At 39.0% G+C, this 21,127-nt stretch overlaps 1 protein-coding gene across 1 annotated transcript in view; it reads right to left on the bottom strand.

Moving 5' to 3' along the window:
• CCDC141 (coiled-coil domain containing 141) overlaps window positions 1-5,508 on the bottom strand; it is a 158,165-nt gene extending 152,657 nt beyond the window's left edge. The window contains exons 1-2 of the mRNA XM_081095260.1: window positions 5,128-5,508; window positions 2,140-2,262 (exon numbers count right to left, since the gene is read on the bottom strand). Of these exons, the coding sequence (XP_080951386.1) occupies window positions 2,140-2,262; window positions 5,128-5,229 (225 nt within the window). The 5' untranslated portion in view covers window positions 5,230-5,508. The remainder of the gene's footprint in view (window positions 1-2,139; window positions 2,263-5,127) is intronic.
• Window positions 5,509-21,127: the final 15,619 nt, after the last annotated feature.

The raw sequence follows: 21,127 nt of genomic DNA, 5'->3' as shown, positions 1-21,127 counted from the left end.
GTGTGGGGTAGGCAACGGTATGCGAGATGAACATTAAGAGGTCATTGGCTAAAGGCCCATGTGAAGTAAAAAATCCTTTTCACTTGAGATCTTGTGATCCTAAACCCACATGCAAAGAGGGAGTATGTTCTCACAGTCCCATGATACGTTATGGTAAGATATACAATCACTATGAAGCTTCCCTCATCTCACAGATAAAAAGCCTAGAGTCCAGAAGGCTAGTCCATTGCCAGAAGACTGGTTTAAAAGGACACAACTCTAGAATCTAGAACAATAAGCACTTTTTGACGATGGGTCCTATTAAATGAAAAACCATTTCCCAGCTGAGTTCCTGGATCTAAGTATGCAAATTTGAGAAGAGTTTTGGGGATAGCTGAATTACTGCACCTAAGAAAGCATTCTCCCTGGAATTGTGGGCCTGGACAGGAATGGAGCAGGTGCGGAAAGAATGGCCTGAGAGACCCAGACTGCCATGAGCTTCACCACCACCCCGTCCTCCAGAGAACCTGAAAATGATGGCTGGGTACCAACTGTCGGTGGGACCTGGAGAAAAGATGTAGTTTCAAGTCCAGATTAATTTCAGAAACAGGTGCATAATGCTGTTTTGATTCCTGGGTCAGTGCTCTTTCACGTTATAATGTGGTTTTGTAGATATTCAAAGGACTTGCTAGTGGCCAGAGATTTCTACCTTGAAGGACAGCACCGAGCCCAGAGCCCAGAGCTAGGAGCTGTCTAAACAAGAGAATCAGTTCTGGAATCCACTGGCCCCTGCTTCAGCACTAATTCTTTCTTCAACTTCTCAGTCTGATTTACTCAGTTACTTTTACTACCATCCAATCAGAAAACCACTATGAGTGTTATTCAAATGCAGATCAGATCTGCCTCTAAATCTAGGAAGTGAGTATAAATTCCAGCCAACATGTTCAAAGAAGCCAGTAACATTAAAATACTAAAAACACAGAACGTCTAGTCCTCCTGGGCCTCTGAATCAAACCTCTTTGATCTTGGATTGGCATTCACTTGCCTATGATGGTTATTACTCAGAGGGCTGGCTGCATCCCAGAGCCCCATCCTCAGAAGGAGAAACCACTTGGGGCTTAATGGTTTACCTGTCACTGTCTTAAAACTCTTAATAATCTTAGCTTTGAATTTGTGTTTTATGAGAGAAGTCCACTGGGACAACGGGGGAGGAAATGGAGGAGCGGAGCCTCGGGGCACATGTGGTCCTGCCTCCTGGGCATAGTCTCTATGCTACCCTGCCTGCTTCCCTGCCCCTGCTTAGTGACCTCTGCCATCTACCTGGCCTGGGTCAGGATGCAGCTCCGGAAGAGCCGGGGTCAAGCCCACACCCTGTGCACTGAGCCAGGGCCTAGGCCCCGTGCCTGGGAGTCTGTACTCACCCCGCACATATCCTCATGCCTGAAGGAGCTAGACATTAATTAGCAAATATATATATATGATCAAACAAAACAAAAAAGCATCATGACTAGTCAAGAAAAAGCTTTATCCTGCTTTTTGAACAGAGAGCCCAAATTTTCATTTTGCACTGGCCTTCTAGATGATAAAGCTGGCCCTGATTAGATAGATACCTTATCTGGACATCACGAGCCAATATTATTTTTAGATTCTTAACTAAATAACCACAATACATGTGGAATAATAACTCTGATTTTACTAAAAGCATTATTTGGTATCAAGAACTCTTCATATTAAACACAAAATCAGATATTTTCACTAGTTCAACAGAAGGAAAACAAGCTGTATTATTCTTGCTGGCAGGTGTCATTAACAATAGAAAGTCTGGACCTGTTGATGTGACCTGATAGTTTGATGTATGAAATGGAAAAGTGATAGATTTTTATTTTCACTGAGGCAGCCAGGAAAAAAAAATTACTTATTTCTCCACAATAAAAATATTATTACTCCATATTTTCTATCACATTGGGGAAGTTTTAAAAAATCTTGTTACTTCTTTCCTCTGTTGGTGTTTGCTCATAAGTAACTACAGTGTTTTCCAGGACCTACCTGGCACTCTGTTAAAGCAGCCGGTGACGGCAGAGGGATCAAGAGGGCGTGTAAGATGTGGGTTTTTATTTCTGTGCAGAGTGTATCTGCGTCGCAGCTTAGTATCTTTCTTACCTTGAGCTTGGCCAAAAGAAGTTCATGATCATGAAGGAGTTTCTTGGTTTCATCTTGACTGCTACCAATTTCTAAAATATTGGGCTGTGACTCAGCAAGCTGAAGTTGTACCCATTTGCCACACTAAAAATAAAAACGAAATGAAAAGCACTTTTAGTTCCTCTTGTTCTTTCCCCTTCACCCTTCTCCTTTTTCTTTTTTCTTTTTTTTAAGTTTCCAGTTATACTATGAACACTTTATTCTTTCCATAGAGATGGGCCTTAATAAATTAAAATATAGCAGGTCTAATATAAATCCATGCCTTTTCTTTTCTTTTTTTAATTCTTAAGATAAGTGATTTTCTCTTGGCACCCTGTATTTAAACTTAACATTCCCAACTGAGGAACACATACAATAGATTATATATTATTGAATATTACAAAATTACAAAACAATTCACAAACTGTATATTCTCTCACTCACAAAAGTACTTTCCAAAGAAATAGTGATATTCCACTCAGGCAGGTAGAATGCAAACTTCACCACAAGGGGAAGGTTTTGTAGATGCAATGTTGGCTGATCAGTGTCCTTACATTGACCTTACTTGTTTAACCAGAAAGACTGAGCCGCAGGCGAAACAACTGATTTGCATCTTATTTCAAAGTGAAAACATAATATTTTCCAACTTTTGGTGTTGGGTACTCAGTAAAGTAAGTAGGAAAATGTCAATAAAATCAGACACCTGTGACAGCTGCCATTTGAAAGCAGCCGACTTGTTTTCCACACTTAGGACTCCCTCAATGCTCTAGGCACAACTGCTCATTGCCATTCCTGAGGAATTGTTTCTCTGAGAAGCAACAACTGATGAAGCAACAGGTACCATGAGCAGGCACATACCCGTGGCTAGGTGAACTGCTAAAGAGAAATGAGAAAAATGCATGTCTATTCTAGGTAATTAGTGCCCTGAGACCCTGTAGAAACAAGAGGCCCATATAGATCAGAGGTAGGCACGTCTTTCCTTTAAGATGGACTTTGCACTTTGAATAAGTTGGGGTTCGTTTTATATGGGATGGCAGTGAGCTTAAGGAGCTGCGGAAGGGAGACAAACGAATGTTCTTAGAAACACAGTTTGGTTAAATTAAGAATTTCCAGTGTGATTTTAGAGATTTTTTTTCTTTCTGTCAATCTAGTTCTGATTCTCCTATAATTTATTCCATGTGCATTATTCCTTATCCTGCTCTAAGAAATAGTTCATATTGGAGGGAATGTTAACTTTCTTTTACACAGTGAGTTTGCCTCTTTTCCTTCATTGCTGAAATTTGCAGATACTCAAAGCATCACAAAATCACATGCAAGTGATCGATTTCTGCTACTTTTGCTTCAGGCTTTTTTCCACGTCCACTCATTGCCTTTGAAGAGACAAGAGGGCAAGGGAACAGGCAGAGGTCCTGCGTATGTGGGGCCAAGTCTCCACAGCCCAGGAAACAGCCCCGCCAGGACACGCGGCCTTCGGTGCCCCAGAGCCCATCCTTCTGCTCAATGTCAAGTGCTGCTTTCCTGCTATCACTTCCACATGAACATAAAATTCACAGAATTCAGTGAAATTAACCAGGCCTTGCCATGCATCCATGCACTAACAAAAGGCCAGAAAGTCACTCGATGAAGCCTGACGGCTTCTGGAAAGTAACCAGCTGGTAAGCGCCAGCTTGTCTGCCCGGTTCCCTTCATTAAACACTGAATTCCTTAGGGCAGTGGTCGGCAAACTCATAAGTCAACAGAGCCAACTATCAACAGTACGACGATTGAAATTTCTTTTGAGAGCCAAATTTTTTCAACTTAAACTATATAGGTATGTACATTGTTATTAACTTAATTAGGGTACTCCTAACCTGGCCTTTGCTAAAAACGTCCTCAGTCTGATTGAGGTACGTTCGCTGAGATCGACCCCTTCTAACTCTCCCAGCCACGCTCGTCTTGTACACTTGTTTCATCTATCTCCTTTCGTCCATCCTCTCTGTATGTCCAAACCATCTCAACATACCTTTCTCAATCCTCAACACTACATCTTCTTTCACTCCACTATGAAAACTGACTTCTGCACATGGGCCACGAGGTTTCAATAGCACTGTATGTGTGCGCCCACACGTGGTATTTTGTGGAAGAGCCACACTCAAGGAGCCAAAGAGCCGCATGTGGCTCTTGAGCCATGGTTTGCCAACCACTGCCTTAGGTGGTGAATTGTCTAGATCCATACATAATGCTTCATAGGGTTCTGCAGGTCATTTTCATAGGAAAGCAGATCACAGTTACCGTCTTCAACCTAAAGATGTGCTATCATCTTTGCAAATGGACAAATTGCTTAGCATAAAACATGGCATAAAACATTAGCCTGAAGTGGCTTCAACTTCCTGCTGTCAAGAGCCAATCTGACACATGCCCTTCGTGCCTTCCCTGGCAGGGTCTCCATGCCCTCAGCAATGTGACAAGGATTTGCCCGTGCCTATACCTTGTCACCAGCAGAGCTAAGGAGGGCATGAGTCAGAGCCCCTTGTCAGGTGTTCTCTGGGTCCCATCCTGCCCGAAACAATGCCACCCCCTATCTGCTAGGCTCTCCCCTTCCCTCTTCCAGCACACCCCACCCCCCCTCAAAAACCACTCGTGTTTCATAGGTCCGCTTGCCTCTTCAGCCTGGCAAGCATAAATTTGTAATCACCCATGCCTTGCCTTAAAAAAAACCCACAAAAAACAGATTGAAAATAGACGGTTTGTTTTGTTTTTCACCAAGCTGCTGTACATGTTTCCTCACTAACTGAAAGAGAAACTATAGTAACTGGCTGACGCTTAATAAAGGTTTCTCTTTGCTGCCGCTTTAAGAAAAGCAGTAAGATGTGCTTGCTGGGTTAGCTCCTATATGCCGTGTACTGCTGCTTGTGTGGAATGTTCTTCGGGATTATCAGCCCACAGCCAGACGCCCACAGCTACACGGAAAAAAGAAAGTTGTCAGCTTACCTTTATGACAGCGATAACGATTTTAGAGTCCCCAGCCTGCACAGCCACTGAGCTGACTGTGGTGGTAGAAAACTCCACTTCAGGGCTTCCTGGGCTGGACATGGTCCCTTAGGTGCCGCTTACACTCTGGGCAGCCTTTGTACAGATGTGCGTCTGCTGGTCATTTCAGAAGGCAACCACCGGGGTTACTTGGATTCATTCAGGGGAAGAGCTGAGCTCCCACTGATTGCTCTGCCAGAAGCAAAGAACAGGAGGTTAAAAATAGACAACCCCATTGAGTTTATCGAGAGAGAGAGAGAGAGAGAGAGAGAGAGAGAGAGAGAGGAAAACGGGAGAGAATCGCCACACCCCTAGTATGGTAACAGTGAGCGCCTGTTATTTTTGCCATTATCTTAAATGTAGAGGGCAGTTTCTAGCTCCCTTCCTATCAGCTGATGTTTGATAGCAAATGGAAAAAAAAAAAAGTTACATCCTGACAACCCAAGTTAGTTTTGCCATTGAATCTGTCTCGTTATAGTGGACTTTGAAACCAGTCAGTTATTGACTGGAATATCAACTTTTCAGGACTTTTGAAGACTTTTTTAGGCAAAAAAAAAAAAAAAAAAAAAAGCTTTCAAAATGTATTTTAAAAATAAGTTCTGGTATTTGTTTTGGTATTAAGCAAGCCATAAAACTGTTTGAAATATACCTTTTTAGAGTAATCTACTCTTCTAAAACTTACTGCCTTTTGTCAAATAAAGTTTATATGGGATAGTTACATTTTCTCATAGCTTCAGATGTGTTCGGGGCATTTAAAAAATATTTCAACAAGCATTTATCAGTAGATACCTACCATCTCAGGATTTATTTGTGACTACTGTGCTCCATTGAACAGCATTTTAAAACGCAGTTATCACAAATACGAAGAAGTAATACACTTTGCTGTTACTTTTTAATTGCAGTAAGAATGTTTTTGTTTAATTAAAGTTTAACACTATGTGTATTTTTCTACAATGAAATAAAAGATAACACTGTACTTCAGGTTTTATTTTTATTCTCCCTCCACTGCCTGTGCAGGAAAATTATAGACAGCTTCGCATCAGAGCCCAAGACTGGCAGATTAATCCTCTTGCTAGAAACTCAGAGTGTGTCACAAGTTGTCTGTGGTATTAAACAGCAGCTGTTGGACCCCTTGTCAAAGAACAGCTGAAAATAACACTGACGTGTGGGTTAGAGGTCAGTTGCAAACACATCAGAGATACTGACTCCACTGGAGCCATCGGAAATCTCTGGGACAAAGCCAGAACGAAGGAGATAGCTATAATCAGAGTTACATGAGTCCACTCGCCATTTCAACCCTTAACTCAGTTTAAAAGCACATTCAGGTTCCGGTTCAGGGCCAATGCTCAGAAGACTGAGTCAGCACCACTGCTTGTTTTGCTAAAGTTCACAATAATATTATTGAGTTAAGGGGGGAAAGTGTTCTTACATATGTTTCTGGATTCAGCAATCATTTTTGTTTCCCAGAGCAGGTCAAGGCTGTTCCAGTCATGTAGCCATGACCGAGGGCCCTGCTCTCAGCATCTGCCTGCTGCTCCAGCGAGAGGAAATCAGTCCTTGGACTCCCTGAACGTTCCCTGTTGCCACGAAGGGAGCATTTGGAGCAAGCTGAGACCAGATGCCAGGACACCACGGTGTAGAAAAGATTGTCAATGGTATCCTATATAATAAAAGCCCAGCGACCGAACGGCGGAACGACTAGAACGACCTGTCGACCAGTCGCTATGACACGCACTGACCACCAGGGGGCAGACACTGGATGCAGGAGCTGCCCCCTGGTGGTCAGTGTGCTACCACAGCAGGAGCACCACTCTGCTGACCGGGATGAGCGCTGCTCACACTGCAAGCCCTGGGCCCATGGGCAGGAACCCGGGCTGCGATCGCCTCCTCACCCCAGGCTCCTCCTCCTTGCTCCCTGCCGCCTCCAGATGCCCACAGGCCGTGCAGTGCCGCCACCGGGCTTGCATAGCTGACCCCAGAGGCTGGGAGGCGGGTTTGTGGCCACTGTGGGACTGAGGCCTACTCCGCCCCCTCTCAGTGCTATTGTCCCTGGGCCCAGCCCTGACTGGGTCCCCTGGAGGGGCCAGTGCTCTGGCTCCATGGAAGATGCTGGACTAGGGAACAGCCACTCAGAGGACGGGTCCACAGCCGCTCGGCAGACCGGGATGAGGAGTGCTCCCACAGCAGGCTGATCCCTGCAGGCCATGCCCCCCACCGGTGCACGAATCCCATGCACCGGGCCTCTAGTCATTTTATAGGAGAACCTGCAGAGAAACAACCTCTCTGTTGAGGTTGTGTCCATGTCGCTGGCAAGCACCTTCTGCTTGAGCAAATCATTGGTCCAAACAAACCAAAGCCAGCTGAATGAAACCAGTTTTCAGCTAATTGCCCTCAAGAAAAATCAAGAGTTGACGACTGTGCCACACCCTAAACTAAAATGCCCAAAGTGGCATTGCTTAAGTCACTGTGTACATTGCCAATCAGAACAGCAAACAGTGACCCACACCCAAAATACACAGTGTTCTTTCACCCAAAGTTAATCCTATTGTTAGAAACTCAGTATGTATCTAAGTTGTATAAAGGCACTCAGGAGGCAAAAGGAACGTTGGCAGAGAGCTGCAAAGAGCATGGCTAGGAAAAGAGTGGTTATGTCCACAAAGCCCCACTTAAGGTGGATGATTGTGTAAAAGGCGTGGAGGGCAGTGAGGAATGTGTGGACTTGCAGGTGTGTTTTTTTAAATCCTCATCCTAGGACATGTTCACTGATTTTTAGAGAGTGGGGAAGAGAGAGAGAAACATCAACCAGGACCATGAAGGGGAATTGAACCTGTAAACTTTGGGTGTACAGAACAACACTCCAACCAGTTGAGCCACACAGGCGCCAGGGCTTGAATCACTTTTTTTCTCCCCTTCCCTTGCTTTTTATTTTTATCCTCTTCAGCATTTTAGTCACCCCACCACCCCCCTTCCTGGAGTTCTGTTGATCAAACCTCTCCAGCCACATCTAACTCACGTAGAACTTGGACCTATGTTCTTCACCTGGCATAATACTTAACTATAAATTACATTATTAACTCTGGTAACTGATTTGGAGAATAGGTAGTATAAAATATATTATACTAGAGAAATCAGAACATAATAAATAGATTTTCTTTAAAGCTTTTTAAGTTGGTTTGTTTATATTCTGCCTCCTCCCCCATCATCATTAAAAAAAAAAAAAAAAAAAAAAAAAAAAAAAAAAAAAAAAGCTCCAGAAAACAAAACAAAACAGAAAACCTTCTAGGCATTCTCATATCCTTTGAAGTTTGCAGAGGATATTATGCCTTCTCTGATTATCCCTCTGGGAAATGCCTGCTTTTATACCAACTGAATGTTAGTGAAATATCCTCCATGGGGAATCAAAAAGCTATAAATGGATTCTGTTGAGTTGCAAATAGCACTTTTTCCCCTCATTTCTTTATTGTGGCAAAATACACAAAACAAAAAATTTACCATCTTAACTATTTTTAAGTGTATGGCTCAGTGATGTTAAAAACATTCATAACGTTGTGCAATCATCACCAACATCCATCTCCATAAATCTTAATCTTGTAAAACTGAAACTTTATACTACAAAACAATAATTCTCTATTGCTTCCTCTCCCAAATTCCTGTCAACCACCATTTGACTTCCTATCCCTATGATTTTAACCACTCTATGTATTTCATATAAGTGGAATCATGCAGTATTTATCTTTTTGCAACTGGCTTATTTCACTCACTATAATGTCCTCATGTTTAATCCATGTTGTAACATATGTCCAAATTTCTTTCCTTTTCAAAGCTGAATAACATTCCATTGTATGTATGTACATATATATATGTACATGTATGTATATATGTGTGCTTTTTAATCCTTTCAGACCACCTCACAGGGTTATTATAGAGATTAAAAGAGTTTCTTCCTTCACATAAAGTGCTTAGAGGAGGACCCTGCATTTAGCAAGGGCTGTATTTGGAGTATGGTACTAGGCGCAGAATTTGTGCTCATAAATATTGGGTGGCTGATTGAATCATATTAGTCATACAGAAAAAAATACAGTTTTAGTACAACTCATCCATTCAGTATTTATTTGTGCAACTAATAGTTATTGAACATTTGCTACATCCTGGGCACTTACACATGAGTACAGCAGTGAGGACAACAGGTCCCTACCCTTGAAAGGTGGCCATTCTAGTGAGAAAAGACACACCATAAACAATGAAATAAATAACCAAGATAAAAATCCACTGTAATAACAGCTAAGGGAAAAACAACTCGTAGTGGTTTAACTAGATGGAATCACAAAAGGTTACATTCAGAATTTTCCAGAGAAATCAGGGAGTGCTTTTAGGGTGTCTATTGGAATACAGAGACTAACAGGCATAATAAACTAAGGATGATTATAAAACAATAACCACAAATAAATTACACAATATGGCAAAGGCAGTGGGGCTCTGAAGTTAGACTGACTTAACCTTCTTGTGCCTCAGTTTCTTTATTGCAAATTGTGGATAATGGGAATACCAAGATCACATAGCATTGCTGGGAGGATTAAGTAAGATAGTATTTGTAAAACACTTAAAGTAATACCTGGCATATAAGTGATGTTCTGATAGTTAAATATTATTATTTATAAGATAACAAATCTATTAAGGGATTTTCTAAAACTAATACTATCAAAAAATTGAAAAGCAATTTTAAAATTAAGTTGACCTAAAGCATGGTAGGCTACTTAAATGGATTAAATATATTAGAAAGACATAAAATATGCATTACCAGAGAGGAAATGATCTCACTATAATCAGATGGTAAAAACATCTCTGGGAGTCATCATTTTCTTCTAGAGTATCATCTTTACCATTCGCTTTAGCCAAAATGTTCCCTAACTCATTCTTTATATCTTGTAACATTCCTCCTGGCACCTCTCTGGTCTTAGTAAAGACATTCATTTGCCCGTGAGGGTCATTACCCTTGTGGAATACAAGCATTCTCAGTTGCCATCTGTCAGTAAACTGAAGCTGCTCTTTCCTCTTAAAACAGCCCATTCTAGCCAACAACTTATTTCCATTGCAGGTATTCGTTTGTTCATTCATCAAGTATGATTAAATACCTACTAAGTGTTGGACACTGTTCTAGATGCCAGGCACACATCAATAAACAAAACAAAGTTTACCCACTGATGGGGCTTGTTTTATCATAGCAGAAACATAACCAACTAGAAAACAAAAATTGTATATATATATATATATATATATATATATATATATATATATACTGTCAGGATGCAATAAGTGTTATGAAGAAAAATAATGCAGGGCAAGAGAGTAAGTAAATGAGGGAAGAAGGATACTACTTTAGGAAGGAGTCAGGAAAGGTCTTCAGAATAGATGAGATTTGAGTAAAGACCAGGATTAAGCTGAAAAGAGCAAGATACACAGATATCTCAGAGAAGAACATTCCGAGTGGCTGGGGCATGCTGTTATATTTGAAAAGTATTCAGGAGGTCAATGAGGCTGGAGCTAAGTGAGGACTGAGAGAAGAGAGGACACTGATAGAACATGAGCCTGAGGCAATCCTGGCTAGGGCCTTCTAGCTGCCTCTATGTCCTGAATTGCTTGGGATAACCATGGTTTACACCTGTTGTCCTGGTGTAATTACTCTTAAGGCCTCTTTCACTAGCAAAATAGTCCAATTTGAATGATAAATTAGGTGGTAACCCTGTTCTTAAGCCAAAGTAAGGACTCTGGATTTCATTTTGAGTTAGATAGGTCATCATTGCATCATAGTCATCATACAAGGAATGACATCATTTGACTTACCATTACTAAAGAAACTCTTTGTGGAGAAGAGACTGTAGGAGTCAAGAATGAAAGCAAAAGGTAGGATGAATGGCATCGCACCCAAACCACAAATGCCAACACAATGCTTCGTTGGAATGTTTCTTTATGGACACTTAGACTTTACTTAAGAAGAATAACATATCCAAAATACCATGACCTCTTATAACAGTTTTCATCTCATAGATTTCCTTATAAACATGTTTAATGACATAAATCCTTAGCTTCTCCATAAAATGTGGGAGAATAATTAAAAAAACAATTTATATACCCAGCAAACTTCCCTTCTATAAGTGGTAAAGAAAATAAAAACAAAACTTGGGCAAGTTCAAAGAATACTTAGCTTGGCCAAAGATCAAAGATGGCTGGATTTATTATAATTTTAAGCAGTGGTTTACCAAAAATGATGTGTGAAATTACATCAATATTTGTTCAATTATTACCAACATATTTTCTTGAAAGTTCTCTATTTAGAGCAATGTATGATCTGGAAAACGTAAAATATATGTGTAGACTTTAGTTAAAATAAATAGCAAACATGGCAATTACTGATTTGGGAAAAGTTCTTTCTGAATGGGAGAAGTACATACAATACTTGGAGCTAGAATATATTTTTTTAAAAATCACTGAAAAGCTTTCATGTACAAAGGTTATTTTTAAAATTTTAATTCTCAAGACTTCGTACCTGTGTTGAGCTTAAGGCTCCAACATAGCAGGGTTCTTTGCTGGTATAACTCCTCTCAACATTATGAAGTGTCCTGAGAGTTACCCTTAAGAAGACAGGGCCATTCTATGAGAAGTTGACTTTGGAAAATTACATTTTCTTTCTTTTTCCTTAGTGTTGCTCTACTCCAGTTGAGGCTGAGAATTTCCATCCCAGAGTAGTCCCCAGGGAGGCCTCTGGAGCAGCAGTAGTTTCAGCAGCCTGGGAAGCCAGCAGTGACACTGAGGGTGAGCTGTCACTTCTCCAAGCAGCTACAATTAGTATAAAACTCAAGGACATAAAAATTGGATACCCTAAACATGAATTCTAAGTTAAATAAAGGTGTTTTTTTTTTAATGATGTTCTATTAAGAAACACAAAGACATAAAGAAATTAATATCTCTATAACAAAAGCGTAATATGATAATTAGACTAGACAGCTGAACGACCTTCCAGATGACCTTCCAGACAAAGTCAGGGCTGTGAGGGCCTAGGCTGTGAGGGCTGAGCTCCTTGCACGAATCCCGTGCATCGGGCCTCTAGTATGTATATATTTGTATAATAACATACATATGCATGCAGATTCATGTTATATATAATAAGGCTCTTTTAAGTAGTGCTATCAGGCACTTTCTCAGTTGTTTGAGGGTGATGTTTCATTATTTACTGACAGTTTATTGGCATCAGTTTAACAACGAAGTTATGTTTTAACAGAATTCAACTGTAGATTATAGTTTTTAAAACTTAACTGAGCTTCTAAAAATTTACTGTCTAGATTTTTAAATCCATGTCATCATTTCAAGTAAGAATGCCTCATACTAGTGCCCACACAGAAGTCCCTTGCTTTGGAAATCTTCCTTTTTGTTAATATATCACTCACCCAAGTCATAGAAGCCACATGGAAGACAATGATTGCTGGGAATGTCCGGAAGGATAAAAGAAGTTACTAACACCTGCAGGAAAAAAGATATTCATATACTAGGGCTTTCAGGAAAAACAGGAAACAAGATGAGAGAAACTCACAGAAACCTGGAAATAAAAAATGGAAACAAAAGTAGCAGGTCATTTGTGCCACACCCTACACAGCTCACACCACCATAAGCAAACTGGTTTCCTATCACAAACCCACCCTCATAAAGGAAGGGCTTCAAAAGCAGTCCATTTGTTTTGTTTAGATTCCGCTCTGGCATGTCCCTGCCCTAAGCTATGGCTATCCCAGTGAGCTGATAGACTCACTCCAAATGTTTGCTCAACTCCCTCTGAGCACAGGCCCTGATTTTATCAGCACCATCCTCACCAAATCCCTTCAGATTTATAAAACGTGTAACCACTTAATCTGGTTGGGCTCTCGGCAGCTTTGTACTGTAGTCAGGGGAGGACTGTTATTTCTGTCATCTGAGTTGGAGAACTGGGACAACAGAAATTAAGTGGCTTATTCAAGTTCATGAAGCAAGTGAGTCAAGAACTCAGCCACTTCCCTCTTGGACTCTTGCTCCAGTGCCACAGGGAGTAAGTTCTTCTAGCCTAATGTTAGATCCAAATTTATACAGATGTCTGGACACACCTGTCACGCAGCTAGTCCTCAGGGCTGAGCACTTCCTGGGCCAGGCTCGCCGAATCAGAACACTACACCAAGCACCCTTAGTGAGGCCACCGCAGAAGTACAAAACTCATTGTTGTTCTCAGTTTTCCCCACTAGAAAACTGAGGGAAAATACACGTGAAGCACTCTGACCAGAAAATTTATGACATAGGAAATATACCCAGCTAAAATGTCCTGGAGATGGGAAGAACCCTCCTAAAGAATTTCCCAAATCAATGTCAGCAATCATAATACAGAAATTTTATATATGGATATAAATCAACATTACAATAAAACTGCTTTGGGTTGTCATCACTCTTCTTCCTATTTCTTGTTTTGATTAAAATAAAATCACATTATTAAGGATTTATCACATAAAAGAATGGCAATCAGTCCTTCTAGTAACAATCCCTATAGGGGTGTTTAGTGATTTGGATGGCCATTTGTATGAATTATGCATTGATACTTGTTTTTCCTACACGTTAAACAAAAATGAAAGCATCTGCTATTCAAATAACTTTAAAATCTATTTTATGTAATTTTAACTTCTCAGATTTCTAATTCTATTTTCATAATTTCCCCATCCTTTACACAGGTTAGTTTAAATATAAATAATTAAAATAAGATTCGTGGTTTCCTTGAATTTTCAATATCCATGTATCTCACTGGTAAATTTAAGAAAAAAAATTCTATGGGGAAAGGAAATAGTTATATTTAACATTCATTTTGAAATCTCACAGTATGTTGAAATTTAATCTGTGTTTTCCATTTCATTAAATTGCCAAAAGTATATCATGGACTGAATTGCATTGTACTATTAAACAGGTTTTTGAAAGTATTTTGGAAAAATATTTAAATTTCTATGGAGATGTTTGAGGATACTTTGAGGTAGCAAAACTTTAGACTTAATATATTAGTATTCCTAATTTTTGTCAACCTTATCTATATATATTAAAGGCTCAGTGACCCACTGTATGTCTGACTGACTGTCGACCGACTGACCAACTGGTGCATATGACGCACACTGGCAATTTAAAAGTAAATGTTGACTCGTGCATGCATGATACATATGAAGCTCTCACTGGCACCAATCGCAAGCATGTTTTAATCTTATAATACTATATTGTATATACTATTTTGACATGTAATTTTTTGCAGTAATGTAATTACCACACAAATCTTTCTTCTAATTAATTTCCTTTCAATGTGCATGAATCCGTGCACCACACCACTAGTTGAGATATAATTGACATATACCGCTATGTAAGTTTAAGGTGTGTGTGTTGATTTGATACACTCAGATATTGTAAAATGATGACCACTGTAGCATTAGCTGGCACCTCTATTACATCACACAATGACCATTTATTTTTTTCAGTGAGAATATTTAAAATCTACTTTTAGAAACTTTCAAGTATATAATAAAGTATTGTTAACTATTATTACTGAAAGGGTTAAAGAGAATAAAATGGGGGCAGAGGAAACTTATTGTGCTTAGCAGATACCTTGCAGAAAGCTTGCAGCCTTGAGCTCGGCATAGCCTAGATAACTACTAGACATCTGACACCGGGAGGAACCAAGGAAAGATGGGATCCGTCAGTCAAGCTCTGTACATCAGCAGAACTGCTTAGAGCCAGCAGAAGCTAATAAAAACCTGCCTCTCCCTTCAGTCACCGCTGATTCTTTTTTTGGACTCAGTCCACCTGCACCCAGGTGCCTGAAATAAAAGTTATTTTGATACATTATGGCCTCATGTCATAGGTGCGTGACCCCGCCCACTCTAAGCCTTTTAATTACTATGTTGTGCATTAGATCCCCAGATCCCCAGAATTTATATTCTAACAGGAAATTTGTATGCTTTGAGCAACCAACATATCCCCATTGCCCCCAATCTCCCAGCCCCTGGTAACCACCATTCTATTCTCTGTTTCTATAAGTTTGGCTTTTTGCAGATTCCACATATAAGAGATATCATATTTGTCTTTCTTGATTTATTTCACTTAGCAATAAATATGGGAGTGCAGATATGCCTTGCAGATCTGTTTTCTTTTCCTTTGGATATATACCTAAAATGTGAAGGCTGGATCATTTGGTAGCTCTATTTTTAATTTTTTGAGGAACCACCATATTGTTTTCCATAGTGGCTACATCAATTTACATTCCCAGCCACAGTGTACAAGGATTCCCTTTTCTCTACATCCTTGCCAACATTTATCTTTTGTCTTTCTGATGGTAGCCAATCTGGAAGGTATGAGGTTACATCTCATTGTGGTTTTGATTTGCACTTCCCTGATGATTAGTGATGTTGAACATCTTTTCATGTACCTGTTAATCATTTGTACGTCTTTGGAAAAAATGTCTATCCATTTGTTCTTCTTCCTATTTTTTAATTGGATTTTTTAATGAGTTGTATGAGTTTTTATATATTTAGATATTAACTGCTTACCAGATATGTGTTGCAAATATTTTCTCATTGCCTTTTCATTTGTTATTTCTTTTGCTAGACAGAAGCATTTTGTTTGATGTAGTCCTACCTTTTGGTTTTTGCTTTTACTGCTTGTGCTTTTGGTGCCATATTAAAAAAACGTTGCCAAAACCAACATCAAAGAGCTTTTCCTCTAAATTTCTTCTAGTTTTACAGTTTCAGATCTTCTGTTTAAGTTTTTAGTTCATGATGAGTTACTTTTTTGTGAGTAGTGTAAGATAGGGATCCAGTTTCATTTTTCTGCCTATGGTTATCCAGTTTTCCCAGCACCATTTATTAAAGAGACCACCCTTTTCCCAATGAGTCTTCTTAGCTTCCTTGACATGTTTTACTTGACCATACATTTGGCTGTTTATTTCTGGGATTTCAATTACATTCCATTGTTCTATGTGTCTGTTTTTATGACAGTACCATACTGTTCTGCTTACTATAGTTTTGTATTATAGTTTTATGTCAGGAAGTATGATGCTCAGTCTTTGTCCTTTCTCAGGAATGCTTTGGCTATTTGGGGTCTTTGGGGGTTATACAAATTTTAGGATTTTTAAAGTATTTTTGTGAAAAATGCCATTGGGATTTTGATAGGGATTACATTGAATCTAGAGATGATTTAGGGTTGTATGAACATTTTAACAATATTATTTCTTCTGTTCTATGAACTCAGGATATCTTTCCATTTGTTTGTGTCTTCTTCAATGTCTTTCAGCAAAGTCTTATAGTCTAATTGTACTGATCTTTCACCTCCTTGGTTAAATTTATTCCCGTTTTATTATTGTTGATATTGTGAAATTGTTTTACTTACTTTTCAGTTATTTTGTTGGTGTATAAAAACACACTTATTTCTGCATGCTGATTTAATATCCTGCAACTTTACTAAATTTGTTGATTAGTTATAACAGTTTTTTGGTTGTTAGGATTTTCTCTATATAAGATCATATAATCTATAATGATAGACAATTTTACTTCTTTCTTTCTGATTTGGATACCTTTTTTTAATATATTTTTTATTAAGATATTACATGTGTCCTTATCCCCACATTATTCCCACCCCCCACTCATGCCCTCACCCCCCCAATTGTCCGTGTCCATTGGTTAGGCCTATATGCTTGCATGTAAGTCCTTTGGTTGATCTCTCCCCCTTACCCCCACCCTCCCCTACCTTCCCTCCAAGGCCCGACAGTCCAACCAATTCTTCTCTGTCTCTGGATCAGTCCTTGTTCATCAGTGTGTGTTGATCATTATATTCCACAAATGAGTGAGATCATGTGGTATTTATCCTTCATTGACTGGCTTATTTCACTTATGGATACCTTTTATTTCTTTATCTTGAAAGAATGAAGTGATTGCTCTGGTTAGGACTTCCAGTATGATGTTGAGTAAGAGTGATTTGAGTACTGGTAGACATCCTTGTCATGTTCCTCATCTAAGACTTGGAGGAAGAGCTTTAAATCTTTCACCATTGAGTATGATGTTAGCTGTGGGCTTATCATATATGGCCTTTATTGTGTTGAGGTGTATTCCTTCTATACTAAATTTGTTTTTATCATGAACAGATGTTGTATTTTGTCAAATAACTTTTCTGCACCTGTTAAGATTATCATGATTTTACCTATAACTCTATTAATATGGTGTATATGGTGTATCCCATTTATTGATTGGCATGTGTTGAACCATCCTTGCATCTGAGAGATAAATCCTGCTTGATTATGATGTATGAACCTTTTAATGTGTTACTGAATTTCATTTGCTAACATTTTGTTGAGAATTTTTGCCTCTATATTCATCAAGGACATTGGTCTGTAAGTTTCTTTTCTTACAGTGTTCTTATCTGGCTGTGCTATCAAAGTAATGCTAGCCTTGTAAAATGAATTTGGAAATGCTCTCTCCTCTTTAATTTTTTGGAAGAGTTTGAGAAGGATTGGTATTAATTCTTCTTAAATGTTTAGCAGTATTTACCAGTGACATCTGGTCCTGTATTTTTCCTTGTTGGGAGGTTTTTGATTACTGATTCAGTCTCCTTGTTATTGAACTGTTTGAATTTTCTATTTCTTCATCATTCAGCCTTGGTAGGTTGTCTCTAGGCATTTATCTATTTACTAGAGGCCTGTTGCATGAAGAGATTCGTGCAATAGGCCCTCCCTTCCCCTGGCTGCCGGCACCGGTTTTCCTCCAGCACCTGGGACCCAGGCCTTCACTCTGGCCGGAGTTTTCAGTCCTCATGGCTCCGGATGGAGCCTTCAGTCCTTGTGGCTCCGGACGGAGCCTTCCGTCTTCGCTTCGCCCCTACATATGCAAATTAACTGCCATCTTTGTTGGGTTAATTTGCATACTCTCCTGATTGGCTGGTGAGCATAGTGGAGATGGTTAATTTACATGTTTGTCTATTATCAGGTAAGATTCTAGATTATCCAGTTTGTTGGCATGTAATTGTTCATAATGGTCTTTATAATCCTTTCTACTTCTGTGGTATCGGTTGTAATGTATCCTTTCATTTCTGATTTTAAGCCTGTATTTTTTTCTTAATCAAGCTAAAGGCTTGTCTGTTTTATCATTTTGAGAAAAACTCTGTTTTATTGACCTTTTCTATTGTTTTTCTGGTCTCTCATTTATTTCTGCTCTGATCTTCACTATTTTCGTTCTTTTCTTAACTTTGGCATAGTTTGTTTGCCTTTTTCTAGTTCCTTGAGGTATAAAATTAGTTTGAGATCATTTTTCTTAATCTACCAGTAGGAATTTATCACTATAAATGTCTTTCTTAAAACTGCTTTTGCAGCTCAGCGGGTGTGGTTCAGTGGTTGAGTGCAATCCAGGTCACAGTTTGATTCCCAGTCAGGGCTCATGGCCGGGTTGTGGGCTCAATCCCAAGTAGGGGGCTTGCAGGAGGCAGCCAATCAATGATTCTTTCTCATCATTATCTCTATCCCTCTCCCCACTCTGAAATCAATAAAAATATATATATATTTTAAACTGCTCTTGAAGCATCCTATAGATTTTGGTATGTTGTGTTTCCATTGCCATTAGTTTTACGGTTTTTTAATTATTATTTCCCTTTGACTTCTTTTACTCATTGGTTGTTCAATTCAAGAGATTCTTCTTCCTACTTTTGGAATCACATTTGCCCACCACTGTTGGTAGGTACATGGCCAGAATGGGAGGTTAATTTGGCTATACCATCAATCACCATAGATCACAGATAGATTTGGCTAAGTGGGGCCAAACAGGCCAGGTCAAACAGGTGGCAGAACATATAAACAAATAATATGGTTAAACAAATTTGAGTTACTACTGCAATGTGAAACTCCCTCACCATTGGCATTCACAGACTGATTAGGCGTGGGTAACATGATGGAAGCAAAGGGACATTTCAATCAAACCCAATGATAGAATCAAACTCATTTCTTTAAAAAACAAAAACAAAACCTAGACATCAAGGAACTAGAAGGGAGCTCTTTGGTTCAGAATGTACATTCAGGATATAAATAGTATTTTATTTAAAACCAGTCCTCAGAATTACATCTCCTAACTACTTTTGGATTTGCAAATTTTGTAGATGAAAACAGTCAGACCAACTCATGGAGAATTGCAAGGTAGAAGTCTCTTTCTGTGCCTCTCTGTTCCCTCCTGCTCTCCTCTGTCAGGATGTTCACCATCTGTGCTAATTGACAGCGAGTTGAAGTATGACCCCTTCTAGATGGGGAGTCTTTACAAGAGGAAAGATTTTACATTTGGAATGTGGGCCCTCAAAACACAAACTTGTAGTCTTGTCTACTCTCTCTTTTCTTATCATTATGCTTATAGCCCTTAAGGAAAAACCCCCTAAAAGGTATAAGGCTTGCTAATTTCCAAATTCTGGAAATTCTAAATTCATTGTAGCCATTCTGGAGCTGCTATTATTTACAGCATAATATGACTAATTCTGCTATTTTAAACATAGCTAGTTTTGTTCTAATATGCTTTCCCAGCCCCAAATACACATTGACTTTCTAGGTCTTAAAAATGAACTTTTTGGTAAGAACAAACAAAATTTACCCACTATCCATTAATTGAGAAACTAATAATTTCTGACAATGTAGGACTTAGTGAAAGCCCTGGATTTCTGTGCCAAGCCTGATGGAGGTTGTTGGAAACAAAAAGAGCATAAAAGAGAGGGTATTTAATCTGTCTACTAAGACTCCAGATTATCTCAAAATAAAGGAGTTACATTTTAGTTTTAATCAAAGATTTGAGAAAATGTTGGTAAAAATTTAGTTTTACAAAAAAGTAATGTGGATAGATGCAGAATTCATTAGGTATTGTTAAAGAAACCAGTATGACTTAATTCTCCCTAGACTTTATGAACAATCTTTATTAACAAAAAACAAACTTATTATCCAAAGTGATAACACTATCAAATAAATACATATAAAAATCTGCTGCCATTAACTATAATTTTAACATTTTATTGCATTTACAATGTATAGAACATTATAAGGATTTACAGTAGAGGCAAAATATCCCAGCCCTTAAAAGTTGAATAGGAAAGACTGGATGAACCATACATAAATATCTTTGAACATGAGCAATGGAAACATAAATATGATTTTATAGGCATATACAAGTAACTGTTTTATGTAATAGAACAGGAGAGGGTAAAACACAGTGGATAAGTCACTAGGGTGTAAGTAACTGTAGCTGGGTGGTACAGAATAAAAAGACAACGCTAAAATAGGATTTGTAAATGCTAAAACACCCTGCAAAAAACATAGCTATCCTCTATGCACAACCGTGAGGTAGAATTCTTCCCAGCCAGTTTTCGGATTTCTTGACTGCCATTTGGGGGTCTAGATGGTTCTCTCTCACATTGCGGTACCTGGGACTGATGATATATGTTTTTTTTATTATCCACTCTGCTCCCATTAAACAGAAATAATCTTTTCTGTTCTATTATCAATTTTATTTTACCTACGGAAGATGGGTGGCAAAAGTTAGTAGCATAAACAAATCAGTACTGTTTCTTTTTTTCTTTTTCTTTTTTTAAATATATTTTATTGATTTTTTACAGAGAGGAAAGGAGAGGGATAGAGTGTTAGAAACATCGATGAGAGAGAAACATCAATCAGCTGCCTCTTGCACACCCCCTACTGGTGTTGTGCCCGCAACCAAGGTACATGCCCTTGACCGGAATCGAACCTGGGACCCTTCAGTCCACAGGCCAACGCTCTCTCCAGTGAGCCAAACCAGTTAGGGCAGTACTGTTTCTTCTAGCTAACGTATCACCATACTTGGGTACATGCTTTAATCTTTCAAAGAGTGAAAGTGATGCTAAAATTTCAGGTACACGAACCCCTTGGGGACTG

This window comes from Myotis nattereri (genome assembly GCF_964212035.1).
Source record: "Myotis nattereri genome assembly, chromosome: 7".
NCBI lineage: Eukaryota > Metazoa > Chordata > Mammalia > Chiroptera > Vespertilionidae > Myotis > Myotis nattereri.
The sequence above is the reverse complement of the archived record's forward strand: the minus strand, read 5'-3'. Positions and strand labels throughout refer to the sequence as shown.